A 19,500-nucleotide genomic window follows, 5' to 3' on the forward strand; every position below is an offset into this window, starting at 1 on the left:
ATGGGAATGCGTTCATTAATGCTAACACCAATCATGTATACATATGCTATAAACTGACTTGTTCCACATTATCTCGATAAAAGAATCGTTCAAACGGTCTATGGAACATCTAACTTCTCTGGATTTACAAAAATTACATCGGAAAAGTGATGTTTCTCAAAATCTGAAAAAGTATTCAAAGGTAAAATATGGTCATGTACCCAGGAACTCGTATTCTACTGAAATTTAAAAGCGTTACAATCAAAAAAATCTTGTCACTCCTCTATCTGTTGCATTACTACCCTGCTGTTTACCAATAATTATGAAGTGAACGCAAATAAAAAAGAAGTATAACCAAATTCCAGTTACAAGTTAAAAATATTTTGAACCAGAAGTTATTGAAAACTAACAGGAACCTCCATTTTTTATACAGCTAAAATTGTTAGGACGCTACAGAAAATTAGTTCGTCCGCAAATACCACATCTTCCTTGGTAGAAGGTCATCCTCTCTTTCAGGGTACAAGTTGGTGTACGATTGACTAAGTATGGCTTAATCGCCCACATCTTATGTCACTAGTTTAAAAAATGCACATAATTTTGCTCACTATAAAATTATGTTTCTGAAAAATTACAAACGCTGCACAAAACAAAACCTCATGTATATCAAGAAGGAAAACTGCATAAAATGGCGTAAACTTTTTATGGCGATCCCTAGTTCGCATTTTTTCGTGCCATTCAAAAATCAGCCACTAGACTGAACTATCGACCAAAAAAACAACATGTGCTCCTAGGTACACTATCTTTCCGGTACAACATTGTCCCCTACTAAATAAGTAGACATCATCTGCAATAAAACACAAATTCCCACATTGCAAAGTACAGAGTGAATCACCTAGAACTTGAACCCACAAACACTGCGGAAATAGAGATTGCTATTGATATGCGGTTTACATAGAATGGATTGGTAGTCAGGGGCACGTATTGTGAGCCAATCAGCAGACTGTAACAATAATTAGAAATTGTATTTTTTGCGCAAGCATACATGTTTACAATGGAAGAATGCCTATTGACATCAACAGACTAAAAGTAGGGCAATTTAGAATGTCAGTGGTCTTTGTTGCGGGATTCTAGTGCGAGTCGTCTACGAGATATCGTATTTTGAGAAGTTCCCACACCGACAGTTTGTGCGACTCAGCCAGTGCAGTTGCTGGCTACGATGCTGTTATGTTTGTTCACAGTGTGCGTGTGTGTTTCTTGAGTGCATTGCGACTTGGTAGTCAGTCAGTGCGTGACTGTCCAACCAGTAGTTCGTGTGTGGGCGATGGGGTTTAGAAGTGCAGAAAAAGACCACATGCTCATGGTGTATGAAGAGTGCAGGAAGAATGCAGGTCGTTCTTGTACGGTCTATGCGGCAAGATATCCCAATAGACGTGACCATCTCGTCAGTTATCAACCTCTTCAATCAGTTACGCGAAAGTGGTGGTGTGACACCTAGACAACGTAACATAAGGACATCGAATGACCAGTTAACGTAACTAACCTACGGACATCACACACATCTATCTACATCCACATCTACATACATACTCCGTAATTCATCATACGGTGCGTGGCGGAGGGTACCTCGTAACACAACTAGCGTCTTCTCTCCCTGTTGCACTCCCACACAGAACGTGGGGAAAATGACTGCCTATATGCCTCTATACGAGCCCTAATCTCTCTTATCTTTTCTGGTCTTTCCGCAAAATCTAAGTTGGCGGCAGTAAAATTGTACTGCAGTCAGCCTCAAATGCTGGTTCTCTAAATTTTCTCAGTAGCGATTCACGAAAAGAACGCCTCCTTTCCTCTAGAGACTCCCACCCGAGTTCCTAAAGCATTTCTGTAGCACTCGCGTGATGATCAAACCTACCAGTAACAAATCTAGCAGCCCGCCTCTGAAATGCTTCTATATTCTCCCTCAATCCGACCTGACAGGGATCCCACAGGATCGAGCAGTACTCAAGAATAGGTCGTATTAGTGTTTTATAAGCGGTCTCCTTTACATATGAACTACATCTCCCCAAAATTCTACCAATGAACCGAAGATGACCATCCGCCTTCCCCACAACTGCCATTACATGCTTGTCCCACTTCATATCGCTCTGAAATGTTACGCCCAAATATTTAAGCGACGTGACTGTATCAAGCGCTACGCTACTAATGGAGTATTCAAACATTACAGGATTCTTTTTCCTATTCATCTGCATTAATTTACATTTATCTACATTTAGAGTTAGATGCCATTCTTTACACCAATCACAAATCCTGTCCAAGTCATCTTGTATCCTCATACAGTCACTCAACGACGACACCACGGCATCATCAGCAAACAGCCGCACATTGCTATCCACCCTATCCAAAAGATCATTTATGTAGATAGAAAACAACAGCGGACCTACCACACTTCCCTGGGGCAATCCAGATGATTCCCGAGGCAGGATTCGAAACTGCGACCGTAGCAGCAGCGCGGTTCCAGACTTACGCGCCCAAAACCACTCAGCCACAACGTCCGGCCAGACCAGTCAAGAGTTGGGTTGTTTTGGGGGACGAGACCAGACAGCAAGGTCATCATTCTCATCGGATTAGGGAAGGACGGGGAAGGAAGTCGGCCGTGCCCTTTCAGAGGAACCATCCCGGCATTTGCCTGGAGCGATTTAGGGAAATCACGGAGGATGGCCCGACACGGGATTGAGCCGTCTTCCTCACGAATTAGGGTCCACTTGGCGCGGTAACAGAAGGACACGAGTGACGACAGAAGAGGGTGAAATTAGTGTTTTTGCTGCTGTTTCATTCGATCCGCATGCTAGTTCCCACGGAATCGCACAAGGGGAAAGTGGCATGATCTGGGCATGTGTCCCATATGAGCTGCATTCAAGTTTTAAGGTCTCCGATTTTTTTTCTCCGGACTGGAAAGAACAGAAACATGCGCACTGTTTTAAAATGAGGCCGCATTCATTGTCAATACGTCCCAGAGATGGCAGCACCGTACGGCAGATGGAATTTTATCGCCAGCGGCGAGAATGAGAACTGTTTTAAACACTTAAAATGGCGACGTTTTCCTTACTCGAACAGCGTGCAATCATTCGTTTTCTGAATTTGCGTGGTGTGAAACAAATTGAAATTCATCGACAGTCGAAGGAGACACGTGGTGACGGAGTTACGGATGTGTCGAAAGTGCGTTCGTGGGTGCGACAGTTTAATGCAGGCAGAACATTGTGTGACAACAAACCGAAACAACCTCGGGCTCGCACAAGCCGGTCTGACGACACGATCGAGAAAGTGGAGAGAACTGTTTTGGGGGATCGCCGAATGACTGTTGAACAGATCGCCTCCAGAGTTGGCATTTCTGTGCACACAATCCTGCATGACGACCTGAAAATGCGAAAAGTGTCATCCAGGTGGGTGCCGTGAACGCTGATGGACGACCACACGGCTGCCCGTGTGGCATGTTGCCGAGCAATGTTGACGCGCAACGGCAGCACGAATGGGACTTTCTTTTCATCGGTTGTGACAATGGATGAGACATGGATGCCATTCTTCAATCCAGAAACAAAGCGCCAGTCAGCGCAATGGAAGCACACAGATATACCGCCATCAAAAAAATTTCGGGTAACCGCCAGTGCTGAAAAAATGATGGAGCCCATGTTCTGGGACAGCGAGGGCGTAATCCTTACCCATTGCGTTCCAAAAAGCACTACGGTAACAGGTGCATCCTACGAAAATGTTTTGAAGAACAAATTCCTTCCTGCACTGGAACAAAAACGTCCGGGAAGGGCTGCGCGTGTGCTGTTTCACCGAGACAACCCACCCGCACATCGAGCTAACGTTACGCAACAGTTTCTTCGTGATAACAACTTTGAAGTGATTCCTCGTGCTCCCTACTCACCTGACCTGGCTCCTAGTGACTTTTGGCTTTTTCCAACAATGAAAGACACTCTCCGTGGCCGCACGTTCACCAGCCGTGCTGCTATTGCCTGAGCGATTTTCCAGTGGTCAAAACAGACTCCTAAAGAAGCCTTCGCCGCTGCCATGGAATCGTGGCGTCAGAGTTGTGAAAAATGTGTACATCTGCAGGGCGATTACGTCGAGAAGTAACGCCAGTTTCATCGATTTCGGGTGAGTAGTTAATTAGAAAAAAAATCGGAGGCCTTAGAACTTGAATGCACCTCGTACATTCTCCATCGACAGAAGTTCTGTTCCTATCACATCTCTCTCCACCAAGAGCTGCATGGAAACGATTATGAAAATTGTGTTACCTTTTGTTCATGGGCGTTAAGACAGGAAGATCCAGGTGTATCTTGTTTAGTGATGAAGCCACATTTACCAGTGATGACCAGGTAAACCTCCGAAACATGGACTATTGGTCTGTTGACACTCCCCGTGAGCTTGGTCACATGGAACGTCAGCGTCCGAGGAGTGTGAACGTGTGGTGTGCGACAGTCAACCATCAGCTCACGGGCGCGTTTTTCATAGACAGGACACTGAACACACCAACATCTACATCTACGTGATTGCTCTGCTATTCACAACAAACTGCCTGGCAGAGGGTTCCAATGAACCACCTTCAAGCTGTCTCTCTATCGTTGCACTCTCGAACGGCATGCGGGAAATACGAGCACTTAAATTTTTCTGTGCGAGCCCTGATTTCTCTTATTTTATCGTGACGATCATTTCTCCCTGTGTAGGGGGGTGCCAACAGAATGTTTCTGCAATCGGAGGAGAAAACTGGTGACTGAAATTTCATGAGAAATTCCCGCCGCAACGAAAAACGCCTTTGTTTTAATAATTGCCACTCCAATTCACGTATCATGTCTGTGGCACTATCTCCCCCACCTCCCGATAATACAAAACGAGCTGTCCTTCTTTGTACTTTTTCGATGTCATCCGTCAGTCCCACCTGGTGCGGATCCCACACCGCACAGCAGTACTCCAGAATAGGGCGGACAAGCATGGTGTAAGCAGTCTCTTTGGTAGACCTGTTGCACCTTCTAAGTGTTCTGCCAATGAATCGCAGTCTTCGGTTTGCTCTACCCGCATCATTATCCACGTGATCGTTCCAATTTAGCTTATTTGTGATTGTAATCGCTTAGTATTTAGTTGAATTTACAGCCTTCACATTTGTGTGACTTATCGCTGATTTCTTTTCGTACTCATGTGAATAACTTCACACTTTTCATTGCCACTTTTCGCACCATACAGACATCTTATCTAAATCATTTTGCAAGTCGTTTTGATCATCTGATGACTTTACAAGACGTTAAATGACAGCATCATCTGCAAACAATCTAAGACGGCTACTCAGATTGTCTCCTATGTCGTTAATATATATCAGGAACAATAGAGGGCCTATAACACTTCCTTGGGGAACGCCGGATGTTACTTCTGTTTTACTCGATGACTTTCCGTCTATTACTACGAACTGTGACCTTTATGACAGGAAATCACGAATCCAGTCGCACAACTGAGGCGATATTCCGTAGGCACGCAGTTTGGTTAGAAGACGCTTGCGAGAAACGGTCCCGAAAGCCTTCTGGAAATCTAAAAATATGGAATCAATTTGACATCCCCTGTCGATAGCACTCATTACTTCAGGAGTATAAATAGCTAGTTGCGTTTCACAAGAACGATATTTTCTGACACCGTGTTGACTGTGTGTCAATAAGTCGTTTTCTTCGAGGTACGTCATAATGTTCAAATGGACTAAATGTTCCAGAAGCCTACTACAAATCGACGTTAGTGATATGGACCTGCAATTCAACGGATTACTCTTACTTCTCTTTCTGGGTATTGGTGTGACTTGACCAATTTTCCAGTCTAGTCCAGTAAGGATCTTTCTGTGAGCGAGTAGTTGTATATAATTGCTAAATATAGAGCTACTTAAAGTAGGAAAGGAGTTTTGCTATTTGGGGAGCAAGATAACTGATGATGGTCGAAGTAGAGAGGATATAAAATGTGGAGTGGCAATGGCAAGGAAAGCGTTTCTGAAGAAGAGAAATTTGTTAACATCGAGTACAGATTCAAGTGTTAGGAAGTCGTTTCTGAAAGTATTTGTATGGAGTGTAGCCATGTATGGAAGTGAAACATGGACGATACACAATTTGGACAAGAAGAGAATATAAGCTTTCGAAATGTGGTGCTACAGAAGAATGCTGATGATTAGATGCGTAGATCATATTACTAATGAGGAGGTATTGAATAGGATTGGGGAGAAGAGGAGTTTGTGGCACAACTTGAGCAGAAGAAGGGATCGGTTGGTAGGACAGTTCTGAGGCATCAAGGGATCATCAATTTAGCACTGGAGGGCAGCGTGGAGGGTAAAAATCGTAGAGGGAGACCAAGAGATGAATACACTAAGCAGATTCAGAAGGATGTAGGTTGCAGTAGGTACTGGGAGATGAAGGAGCTTGCACAGGATAGAGTAGCATGGAGAGCTGCATCAAACCAGTCTCAGGACTGAAGACCACAACAACAACAGAGCTATTTTATCAGCATACTCTGAGAGGAACCTGACCGGTATACAATCTGGACCGTAGGCCTTCCCTTTATTAAGTGATTTAAGCTGCTTCGTTACTCCGAGGATATGTACTTCTATGTTTGTCAATTTGGCAGTTCTTCTTGATTGGTTCAAATGGTTCAAATGGCTCTGAGTACTATTGGACTTAAAAGCTGAGGTCATCAGTCCCCTAGAACGTAGAACTACTTAAACCTAATTAACCTAAGGACATCACACACATTCATGCCCAAGGCAGGATTCGAATCTGCGACCGTAGCGGTCGCGCGGTTCCAGACTGAAGCGCCTAGAACCGCTCGGGCCACTTCGGCTGGCCTTCTTGATTGGGATTCAGGAATATTTACTTCGTCTTCTTTGGTGAAGGAGTTCCGGAAAACCGTGTTTAATAACTCTGCTTTATTGGCACTGTCATCAGTGACTTCACCGTTGTTATCGCGCAGTGAAGGTATTGATTGCGTCTTGCCACTGGTGTGCTTTGTGTATGACCAGAATCTCTTTGGGTTTTCTGCCAGATTTCGGGACAGAATTTCGCTGTGGAAATTATTAAAAGCATCTCGCATTGAAGTACGCGCCATATTTCGAACGTATGTAAAACTTTGCCAATCTTGGGGAATTTGCGTTCTTTTAAATTTGGCATCCTCCTAACAGACCATCTTCCACGGATGCCGGAATACGTTCCTCTGCAGACTGGAAGGAAGCTGTGGTACCGACTTGATGGGGCTGCCCAACCCATAGTCCACCAAGTACTACACCATGTCTTCACCTGTAGCTTGCCGGTCCATTCCTCGGATTTGACGCCTGTAGACTTTTTTTTTTCTGCGAGGAAATGTGAAAGACGGTGTCTGCAAGCACATACCAACTACACGACGCATTACTGCAGTCTGCGCGGACATCTCCGCTGAAATGCTAGTAAGCGTACAGCAATCGTTCCAAACCAGATTCGAAGCGTGTACCGCCGCTGCCGGTGCTCATTTGGAACACAACCTGTGACGGTCAGTTGTCTCGTTACTGGTCACAGTCCACATAACTGATGTATGCACATCTGTTGTTCTTTAGTGAGTGCTAGCAGAGCCACTATACAAGTGTCGTGGCAAAGCTTCAGCAAACAATACCTCATAAACACCACAACCTGCTTTTAGCTTGTTAATGTCAATAGGCATTGTTTGATTTAAAGAATTGTATATTCGCAGAAAAAATACGATTTTTAAGAATAATTACAGTCTGTTGATTGGCTAACAAAATGCTTCAAATGGCTCTAAGCACTATGGGACTTAACATCTGAGGTCATCAGTCCCCTACAACTTAGAACTACACTACTGGTCATTAAAATTACTAAAACAAGAAGAAATGAAGATGATAAAGGGATATTCATTGGACAACTATATTATACTAGAACTGACATGTGATTACATTTTCACGCTATTTGGGTCCATAGATCCTGAGAAATCAGTACCCAGAACAACCACCTCTGGCCGTAATAGCGGCCTTGATACGCCTGGGCATTGAGTCAAACACAGCTCGGATGGCGTGTACAGGTACAGCTGCCCGTGCAGCTTCAACACGATACCACAGTTCATCAAGAGTAGTGACTGGCGTATTGTGACGAGACCAGACGTTTTCAGTTGGTGAGAGATCTGGAGAATGTGCTGGCCAGGGCAGCAGTCGAACATTTTCTGTATCCAGAAAGGCTCGTGCAGGACCTGCAACATGTGGTCGTGCATTATCCTGCTGAAATGTAGAGTTTCGCAGGGATCGAATGAAGGGTAGAGCCACGGGTCGTAACACATCTGAAATGTAACGTCCACTGTTCAAAGTGCCGTCAATGCGAACAAGAGGTGACCGAGACGTGTAACCAATGGCACCCCATACCATCACGCCGGGTGGTACGCCAGTATGGCGATGACGAATACACGCGTCCAATGTGCGTTCACCCCAATGTCGCCAAACACGGATGCGATCGTCGCGATGCTGTAAACAGAACCTGGATTCATCCGAAAAAATGACATTTTGCCATTCGTGCACCCAGGTTCGTCGTCGAGTACACCATCGCAGGCGCTCCTGTCTGTGATGCAGCGTCAAGGGTAACGGCAGCCACGGTCTCCGAGCTGATAGTCCGTGCTGCTGCAAACGTCGTCGAACTGTTCGTGCAGATGGTTGTTGTCTCGCAAAAGTCCCCATTGTTGACTCAGGGATCTTGGAACTCTTCCATTTGGTCCGTTCTTGCACAGAAAAGCATTAATATCAGAAATTGAGTCCGCCTTGGCGCAAAACACCTTGTTATTCGTTTATTTCTTTATTTTCCCAAACTAGTTTCGGCGACAAATATCACCAACGTCAGTGCGGTTTTTTAATTTAAAACATGCAGAAAATAGAATGGTTGTACGCACACAGTAGCACATTATTACATTTTTTACTGTTCGTTTTTCTTTAAATATAGTTTCCGATGGATTCTTTAATACTACCTTATTTATTGTATGTTATTGCGACATATTTTCTGTGCGCTTTTTTTTCTGTTGCCGTCTTTTTACTTAGCGGATATCATGTCATCTGCAAGCATGTGAGCGGCTATTAGTAAACAAAATACTAAAAGTTGAATTTGGCATGTCAGCAATATATACTTCCGGTTGTGGTGTGTAATAAACGGAACATAACACGCTCTTTACTGTTGTAAGAGAACTGACCAAGGACACAGAACAGAAAGCACACACAGGAGAAAGAACCACTTCCCAATCACACACATAAATAATGAACAGAAGTCACCGTAAATCGCGCTACAGTTTTTCATAGCCTTTCTCGCCACATGCGATACACTCACGACACACGCGAACAGCAAGATGGCGTGATATTCTCGGTCAGAAACAAAGTGCGAAAGTTTTATTTTTCTGTGCATGAAAACAGCTACATACCATCCAACGAACGTGAGTACACGAATAGCTAAGTAACAGCTCAGTACACATCAAATAACTAGTTTCCACAACACTACCACAACCCCAAGTACATACCGCTGAGATGCGAAGTTCACCTTTTAGTATTTGGTTTACTAACAGCCGCTCACATGGTTGCAGATTACATGATGTTCGCTAAGTAAAAAATGGCAACAGAAAAGAAGCGCACAGAAAATACTGGGTGATCAAAAAGTCAGTATAAATTTGAAAACTGAATAAATCGCATAATAATGTAGATAGAGAGGTACAAACTGACGCACATGCTTGGAATGACATGGGGTTTTATTAGAACCAAAAAAATACAAAAGTTCAAAAAATGTCCGACAGATGGCGCTTCATCTGATCAGAATAGCAATAACTAGCATAAAAAAGTAAGACAAAGGAAAGATGATGTTCTTTACAGGAAATGCTCAATATGTCCACCATCATTCCTCAACAACAGCTGTAGTCGAGGAATAATGTTGTGAACAGCTCTGTAAAGCATGTCCGGAGTTACGGTGAGGCATTGGCGTCGGATGTTGTCTTTCAGCATCCCTAGAGATGTCGGTCGACCACGATACACTTGCGACTTCAGGTAACCCCAAAGCCAATAATCGCACGGACTGAGGTCTGGGGACCTGGGAGGCCGAGCATGACGAAAGTGGCGGCTGAGCACACGATCATCACCAAACGACGCGCGCAAGAGATCTTTCACGTGTCTTGCAATATGGGGTGTTTTCTTTTTGGTTCTAATAAAACCCCATGTCATTCCAAGCATGTGTGTTAATTTTTACCTCTCTATCTACATTATTCCGTAGTTTTTTTAAGTTTTCAAATTTATACTGACTTTTCGATCACCCAGTATGTTGCAAACAGCGACAATAATTGCTTAAAACATGATGTAACATACAATAAATAAGGTAGTATGGAAGTATGCATAGTTAACTATATTTCAAAAAAACGAATAGTGAAAAATGTAATAATGTGCTACTGTGTGCGCATAACCATGCTATTTTCTGCATGTTTTAAATTGAAAAACCCCACTGATGATGGTAATATTTGTCGACGAAACTAGTTTGAGAGAATAAAGAAATAAACGAATAACAAGGTGTTTTGCAACAATGCGGACTCAGTTTCTGATATTACCGTGAAATCTCACGATCCGCAACAGCGTTCACGAATTTGCTCTTCAGTTTTCAGCATGGATCGAAATTGAAGACATGTGGCCGGGCAATATTCTATGGAGTGACAAGGCACATTTTCGCACCACAGGGTGCTGTGAATTCAGAGAACTGCCGAATTTGGGGCACTGTTAAATCACGTATTGTCCGCAAGGGCCCCTTACACTTGTCGTATGTGACTGTGTGATGTGGATTCACAACCACCTTGATACGCCGTCCGTTCTTCCAAGACGGTTACAGTAAATTCTTTGACCAGTGACAAAAATTCAGGAAAATTGATAGAAGCAAAAAAAAAAAAAAAAAAAAAAAAAAGACGGGTCTGCCTTAAATCTGTTGGCAGGTGAAAAGTGGGCAGCTTATCTCGTATCACATAACAATGAAGAATTTCATTCGGAATTATTGAAATTGGGAGAACATTATTTTGCAAAGCCAGGCCATAATGCAGACGTCGAAAGGGTGATCTCTTCTATAAAAGCCCAAGGGGGCAAAGGAGCGAAATAAATTGCCCACCGAAGCGAAGATTATGTCGTGTAATTTATAATAATCTTGCCATAAACATTTTTACTGGCTGAAATCGAGCAACCGTAAGTTATTTAGTTACAGGACGTATGTATAGCCACCTCGGTTGCACTAAATTATTGCCAAATTGACCATGGATTAGGCTGCACTAAAGCAGTCTTCATCAGAATAAAAAATTACACAGGATTACCTTGAAAGTATAATGACATGGCTTGAAATGCAATATAATTAATAACATTACTTCCATAAATTGTACCACCAGATTGTACTCACACGTAATCACACCGTGTGTGAAAAACGTCTGAGCAACAAAGCTCACATCAAATAGAAAATGTCACAATAATAACATTTTTACTTATTACTTTTTATTCTTGTGACATTTTCTATTTGACGAGAGCTCAGACGTTTTTCACACATGGTGTGATTACATGTAAGTACAATCTGGTGGTACAATTTATGGAAGTAATGTTATTAATTATATTGCATTTCAAGCCATGTCATTATACTTTCTAGTTAATCTTACGTAATTTTTTATTCTGATGAAGACAGCCTTGGTGCAGTCGAAACCATGGTCAATTTGACAATAATTTAGTCCAACCGAGGTGGTTATACATACATTCCTGTAATTAAATAACGTACGGTTGCTGGATCTGACCCAATAAAAATGTTTACGGCAAGCTTATTATGAATTACGCAACATCATCTTCGCTTCGGTCGGTACCTTTATTGCGCTCCTTTTCCCCCCTTGGGCTTTTATGGAATAGAACACACTTTCGACTTCTGCATTATGGCCTGGATCAGCAAAATAATATTCTCCCAATTTCAGTAATTTCGAATGAAATTCTTCATTATTATATGATACGAGATAAGCTGTCGACTTTTCAGCTGCCTCTCGTCAAACAGAAAATCTCACAACAGTAACATTCTTACATTTTAGTTTTTATTCTTGTCACGTTTTCTATTTGACGAGAGCACATTTGCTCATACGTTTTTCACACATGGTGTGATTACATGTAAGTACACTCCGTTTGTACAATTTATGAAAGAAATCCTATTAAGTACGAGGGCGGTTCAGAAAGTAACCTCCGATTGGTCACAGTGCGGGTTGTGGGGGGAGTAGCGACGCCATCTGTGCGTTCACGCACTCAACAGGTCAGTCGGCATCAAGCCGTGGTCGAGTGAACGTCGTACCTGCGCTAGTTTAGTTTTTGTGGCAGTTTGAAATGTGTGCTGCAATAGAAAACCCCGCCAAATGTGAAGTGCGTGCTGTCATAAGGTTTTTTACAGCCAAAGGATATTCTGCAGCAGCTATTCATCCTGAGCTTTGTGCAGTGTACGGACCAAGAGTTATGAGTGAAGGAGTTGTCCGTGAATGGGTACGTTTATTTAAAAGTGGACGAGAAAACGTTCATGATGAAGAGAGGAGTGGTAGACCATCATTGGTGACTGACGAACTCGTTCAGACAGTTGATGCAAAAGTTCGTGAAAATCGACGTTTCTCAATGTCGGAGTTGTCTACTGGTTTTCCACAGATTTCTAAGACTCTCTTGTACGAGATAGTGACAGCAAGATTGGGTTACCGTAAGTTCTGTGCACGATGGGTGCCCAAAATTCTTACCGACCACCACAAAACTCAAAGAATGGCCTCTGCATTAGACTTTCTGTCACGTTATGAGGACGAAAGAGAACCATTGTTAAACAGAATCGTGACCGGTGACGAAACCTGGATTAAGTACGTGAACCCTGAGACAAAAGAACAATCAAAGATGTGGGCACATTCAAATTCGCCTACCAAACCAAGAAAAGCCTCGCAAGATTTTTCTGCCAGAAAACTGATGGCAACGGTGTTTTGGGACGCCAAAGGGGTGTTGTTGGTTGAATTCATGGAACGTGGTACGACCATTAATCAAGACGTGTACTGTGAAACAATAAAAAAGTTACGACGGGCTATACAGAACAAACGCCGTGGTATGCTGACTTCCAGTATCGTTTTTTTGCACGATAACGCCCGTCCTAACTCTGCTCGCAGAACAACGGCCCTTCTTGAGTCCTTCAAGTGGGACGTTATCAACCATCCATCTTACAGCCCAGACCTGGCGCCAAGTGATTATCACCTCTTCATGCATTTGAAGAAATGGCTCGGGTCACAGCAGTTTGATGACGACGAAGAGCTCAAAGATGCGGTCACAGGCTGGCTCCAGGCACAAGCGGGTGATTTTTATGCAGAAGGAATTTCAAAGCTTGTGAAGAGATACGGTAAGTGCCTCAATCGCTATGTAGAAAAATAGTGCAAAGATGTAGTTGTAAGATGTATATATTAAAATATTTTTATTTAACGTGGTGTATTTTTTTAAATCAACCGGAGGTTACTTTCTGAACGGCCCTCGTATATTGCATTTCAAGCCATGTCATTATGCTCTCTAGGTAATCCTATGTAATTTTTTATTCTTATGAAGTCAGTTTGACAGTAATTTAGTGCAAACGAGGTAGCTATACATACATCCTGTAATCTTGCCATAATTTCACGAAATGGTATCAAAGGAAACTAACGTTCGCCATAAAGTGGCTTCCAATGAGAACTGTTCATATTTAACTACAGATTAATGTTAGTCCTTTATAAAAGTAATTGAAAGGAACACAGCTTCCGCCCCAGAAGAACAGACAATTGCTTATTTTGTTAAATGAATAACTTTTACTTTCTTCTGACATAAGATTACCTAATGAAGAAGAATGTGTGCTTGGTAGCTATCGTAACTGCCACATTATAAGGCTGTTTAGTGATTCTTTTTATGGAGGGTTATTCACGAAGATATGCAAATATTGTAATATGTTATTCTACAAGATTTAAGTGTCAGGAAGTCGTTTCTGAAAGTATTTGTATGGAGTGTAGCCATGTATGGAAGTGAAACATGGACGATAAATAGTTTGGACAAGAAGAGAATCGAAGCTTTCGAAATGTGGTGCTACAGAAGAATGCTGAAGACAAGATGGGTAGATCACATAACTAATGATGAAGAATTGAATAGAATTGGGGAGAAGAGGAGTATGTGGCACAACTTGACAAATAGAAGGGACCGGTTAGCAGGACATGTTCTGAGGCATCAAGGGATCACGAATTTAGCATTGGAGGGCAGCGTGGAGGGTAAAAATCGTAGAGGGAGACCAAGAGATGAATACACTAAGCAGATTCAGAAGGATGTATGTTGCAGTAAGTACTGGGAGATGAACAAGCTTGCACGGGATAGGGTAGCGTGGAGAGCTGCATCAAACCAGTCTCAAGACTGAAGACCACAACAACAAACAATTCTACAAGTAAAACTAAAGAAAAAAGTTCAGATAAACATAGGTCTGCAAATTTGTAGTTACGGAGTTACGGGTAATCAACGATTTCGCCTGAAATTTAGCAAATTCGCTAATATGAAGCTATCGCAAAACTGTGAGAGGTTAAATTAAAGAACGACTTCCATTTGTTATTGGTCTGGTGAATCTAATAAAACATGTCCCAGACGTGTATCTGCTGTAGTTTTCCAGAACATCCAGAGAAGCAAAGATTATTATAGAAGCAAATTTGTTTACTTTTCATCAACAATGTGGCAACGTTTATGTCATTGTTGGCAACAGTTAGTGCACTAACTCGGTGGAGGCATATTTGAACATTTATTGTGAATGTATTGTGAAATTGTATGTACACTGTACAACTTCCGTAACACTGAGCTTTGTTTTTTCCATTTTAACACGAATTCACGTGTGCTACGGTATTAATAAATGCAGATTATCTGACACATTCACACAGCTTCAATTAACGCTATTAACATCATTTTTCCAAAATTAAATTCTGTACATATTCGGTTGAAAACTTTATGCAGTTGCCTGGAATTTAAAAAACAAATTTGGGGCAAGTAGTTAATAAATTAATAACTTTACGAAATTACGTCTTTGCTTCTCTGGATGTTCTGGAAAACTACTGCAGATACACGTCTGGGACATGTTTCATTGGGTTCACCAGATCAATAACAACAAAATAAATGGAAATGGTGCTTTACTTCAGCCTCGTACAGTTTTGCGATGGCTTCATATTAGCGAAGTTGCTAAATTACAGGCAAAATCTTTTATTACCCTCTTAGCAACAAATAATCCTGAGTTCATAACGAGCATCAAAACCGAGACAGGGATAGTGAACACAGGGTTGTCGTAGCGAGATTGAATACTGTAATCCCCAAATCCTGGAGAAGTAAGCGAAAAATATACCTATTCAAAAAAGAAGATAAAAATTCACTTGACGCCTTCCTGAGAGACAATCTCCAGTCATTCCAAATTAATAATGTAAGTGTAGACCAGATGTGGCTTAAAGAAATAGTATCAGCAGCAATTGAGAGATTTATACCAAATAAACTAACAAACGACGGAGCTGATCCTCCTTGGTACACAAAACGGGTTAGAACACTGCTGCAGAAACAGCGAAACAAACATGCCGAATTTAAACAGACGCAAAATCCACAAGATTGGCGATCTTTTACAGAAGCTCGAAATTTAGAGTGGGCTTTAATGCGAGAATCCTACAACAGTTTCCACAACGAAACTATGTCTCAAAACCTGGCAGAAAATCCAAAGAGATTCTGCTCGTTTGTGAAGTATGTTAGCGGCGAGAAACAATCAATGCCTTTTCTGCGCGATAGCAATGGAGATACTATCGAAGACAGTGCTGCCAAAGCAGAGTTACTAAACAGAGCCTTCCGAAATGACTTCACAAAAGAAGACGAAGTTGAAATTGATAACAGCTGCCAACAAGAGTAACGTAGAAGTAAATATTCTCGGAGTAGTGAAGAAACTTAAATCACTTAATAAAAGCAAGTCTTCTGGTCCAGACTGTATACCAATTAGGTTCCTTTCGGAGTATGCTGATGCATTAGCTCCATACTTAATACTCATATAAAACCGTTCGCTCGACGAAAGATCCGTACCCAAGGACTGGAAAGTTGCACAGGTCATAACAATATTCAAGAAAGGTAGTAGGAGTAATCCACTAAATTACAGGCCCATATCGTTAACGTCGATATGCAGCAGGATTTTAGAACATATATTGTGTTCGAACATTATGAATTACCTCGAAGGAAACGGTCTATTGACACACAGTCAACATGGGTTTAGAAAACATCGTTCCCGTGGAACACAACTAGCTCTTTATTCACATGAAGTGTTGAGTGCTATTGACAAGGGATTTCAGATCGATTCCGTATTTCTGGATTTCCGGAAGGCTTTTGACACTGTACCACACAAGCGGCTCGTAGCGAAATTGCGTGCTTATGGAATATCGTCTCAGTTATGTGACTGGTTTTGCGATTTCCTGTCGGAGAGGTCACAGTTCGTAGTAATTGACGGAAAGTCATCGAGTAAAACAGAAGTTACTTCTGCCGTTCCCCAAGGTAGTGTTATAGGCCCTTTGCTGTTCCTTATCTATATAAACGAATTTGGAGGCAATTTGAGCAGCCGTCTTCGGTTGTTTTGTAGATGACGCTGTCGTTTATCGACTAATAAAGTCATCAGAAGATAAAAACAAATTGCAAAACGATATGGAAAAAATATCTGAATGGTGCGAAAAGTGGCAGTTGACCCTAAATAACGAAAAGTGTGAGGTTATCCACATGAGTGCTAAAAGGAACTCGATAAACTTCGGTTACACGATAAATCAATCAAATCTAAAAGCCGTAAATTCAACTAAATACCTAGGTATTACAATTACGAACAACTTAAATTGGAAGGAACACACAGAAAACGTTGTGGGGAAGGCTAACAAAAGATTGCGTTTTATTGGCAGGACACTTAGAAAATGTAACAGACCTACTAAGGAGACTGCCTACACTACGCTTGTCCGTCCTCTTTTAGAATACTGCTGCACGGTGTGGGATCCTCACCAGATAGGACTGACGTAGTACATCGAAAAAGTTCAAAGAAAGGCAGCACGTTTTGTATTATCGCGAAATACGGAAGAGAGTGTCACTGAAATGATGCAAGATTTGGGCTGGATATCTTTAAAAGAAAGGCGTTTTGCGTTGCGACGGAATCTTCTCACGAAATTCCAATCACCAACTTTCTCCTCCGAATGCGAAAATATTTTGTTGACACCGGCCTACATAGGGAGGAACGATCACCAAGATAAAATAAGGGATATCAGAGCTCGTACAGAAAGATATAGGTGTTCATTCTTTCGCTATACGAGATTGGAATAATAGGGAATTGCGAAGGTGGTTAGATGAACCCCCTGCCAGGTATTTAAATGTGATTTGTAGAGTATCCATGTAGATGTAGATGTAAAACTCCGTAACTTATACGAACTTTTTTCTTTAATTTTACTGGAAGAATAACATACTAAAATGTGAGACCTTAACTTGTCCCGGCCAATCGAATGTTCAAATAACTTACGGGTTTGCTGCCGGTCGAACACCGCCGATATTTCGACAGGAGCACACCATGCCATTCTCAAAGCACAAATTCAGGGAAGAAGAAATGTGCTAGCAAATTTAATACCTCGGTTCACAGAGGAGAAACAAGGAAGACCCCACACACAGAATAAGTGTCAACACAAACAAAGATAACCATCATCAGAAATATCGATAGTTACTATTAATCAACAGGTGAGGTAGCACTAATTCTGTCCCTCTGTTTTTTTGATGAGAGACAGAGCCGGATTCCAATTACCATTTAAACAAAATCCACCATCTCTGTCAATAAGGTTGCTTGATAGCCTGATTTCAACAGCTTCCTCAATAACACCATCCCAATAGCTGGACGTGCAAGCCAGAATCTCCGTGTTGTTGTATTCCATAGCATTACCGGTGTCAAGGCAGTGTTCTGCAATAGCGGCTTTGCTCGGCTGTTGTAAGCGTGTGTGACGCTTATGTTCAATACACCGGCCTTCCACAGTCCTGATTGTCTGACCAATATATGACATGCCACAACTGCAAGGAATACGATAGACCCCAGCCATACGCAAACCGAGATCATCTTTTACGGACGCCAACACGGCCTTAATCTTAGAAGGTGGTCGAAAAACACATTTCACATCATATTTCCGCAAAATACGGCCAATCCTGTCGGAAATGCTTCCTGCGTAAGGCAAAAAGGCCGTAGACTTAGGTGCCACTTCGTTGCTATCGTCACTCACCCGTTGCACAGAACGCTGATGGCGCAACGCACGTTTGATCTGCCTCTCACTATAACCAGGGCTGTGGAAGACCGGTGTATTTGAACATAAGCGTCACACACGCTTACAACAGCCGAGCAAGGCCGCTATTGCAGAACATTGCCTCGACACCGGTCATCCTATGGAATACAACAACACGGAGATTCTGGCTGGTACGTCAAACTATTGGGATAGTGTTATTAAGGAAGCTGTTGAAATCAGACTATCAAACAACCTTATTAACAGAGATGGTGGATTTTGTTTAAATGCCGCTTGGAATCCGGCTCTGTCTCTCATTGAAAAATAGAGGGACAGAATTAGTGCGACCTCACCTGTAGATTAATATTTCTGATGTTGGTTATTTTTGTTTGTGTTGACACTTTTTCTCCTCTGTGAACCGATGTATTTAATTTGCTGGCACATTTCTTCTTCCTTGCATTCGTGCCTTGAGAACGGCAGGGTGTGCTCCTGTCAAAATATCGGCGGTGTTCGACCGGCAGCAAACCCGTAAGCTATTTGAACAACGCACTAAAATATTTGCCTATATTCGTGAATCATTCTGTATAAGCACTTATACGGCTGTTTTGCAAAAACTGACAGCAGTTGATTATTAATGATTGAAAACATGCAAAAGTCTGTAGCTAAGTTTAACGCCGAGTTCGGTCTTTTAAGGTTTTTGGTCTGGCGACAGTGCGGAACAGGCGACGAAAGGACGGAGAATCCGCCGCGATGCAGTGTAAGGCCCGTCGCGTACTCACCAGACCCCCGCAATGTGTCGTTTGGCGCCTCCATCGCCGTCACCGCAGCCCAGCCGCACTGCAGGACGCACCCATTCCGTCGGCCTTTAGGAGTCAGTGACCCCCGCTAGCGAATCGCTACCTGCCTTCAGTCGCCCGACACACACGCCCATCTGGCGCCTTGCCTAGCCACCGACTGCCCTGCATAGAGGCGCAACAGGTGTCCGCGGAGAAGCGGTTCTTCCCCTCCGCCACGTGACCCACTCCCGCTACCCCCACCACTCGGCCGGCTCATGCGCGGTGCGCGATAGCCGGCTCTAGCCGACTGAACTAGCGCTCAACTGCTCCAGCTAGGAAAGTCAGCCTAAGGTCTACGCAGTACATCGTCCCCGGATCTACGATACTTCCGAATCGGGGCAAAAACTTGATA

General features: G+C 42.7%; 1 protein-coding gene across 1 annotated transcript in view; it reads right to left on the bottom strand.

Moving 5' to 3' along the window:
* Positions 1-19,253, bottom strand: part of LOC124553646 (sodium/potassium/calcium exchanger 3) — a 218,171-nt gene extending 198,918 nt beyond the window's left edge. The window contains exon 1 of the mRNA XM_047127521.1: positions 19,092-19,253. Within this exon, the coding sequence (XP_046983477.1) occupies positions 19,092-19,125 (34 nt within the window). The 5' untranslated portion in view covers positions 19,126-19,253. The remainder of the gene's footprint in view (positions 1-19,091) is intronic.
* Between the last annotated feature and the right edge of the window lie 247 nt (positions 19,254-19,500).

This window comes from Schistocerca americana, chromosome 11, assembly GCF_021461395.2.
Source record: "Schistocerca americana isolate TAMUIC-IGC-003095 chromosome 11, iqSchAmer2.1, whole genome shotgun sequence".
NCBI classification, from domain to species: Eukaryota; Metazoa; Arthropoda; class Insecta; order Orthoptera; family Acrididae; genus Schistocerca; species Schistocerca americana.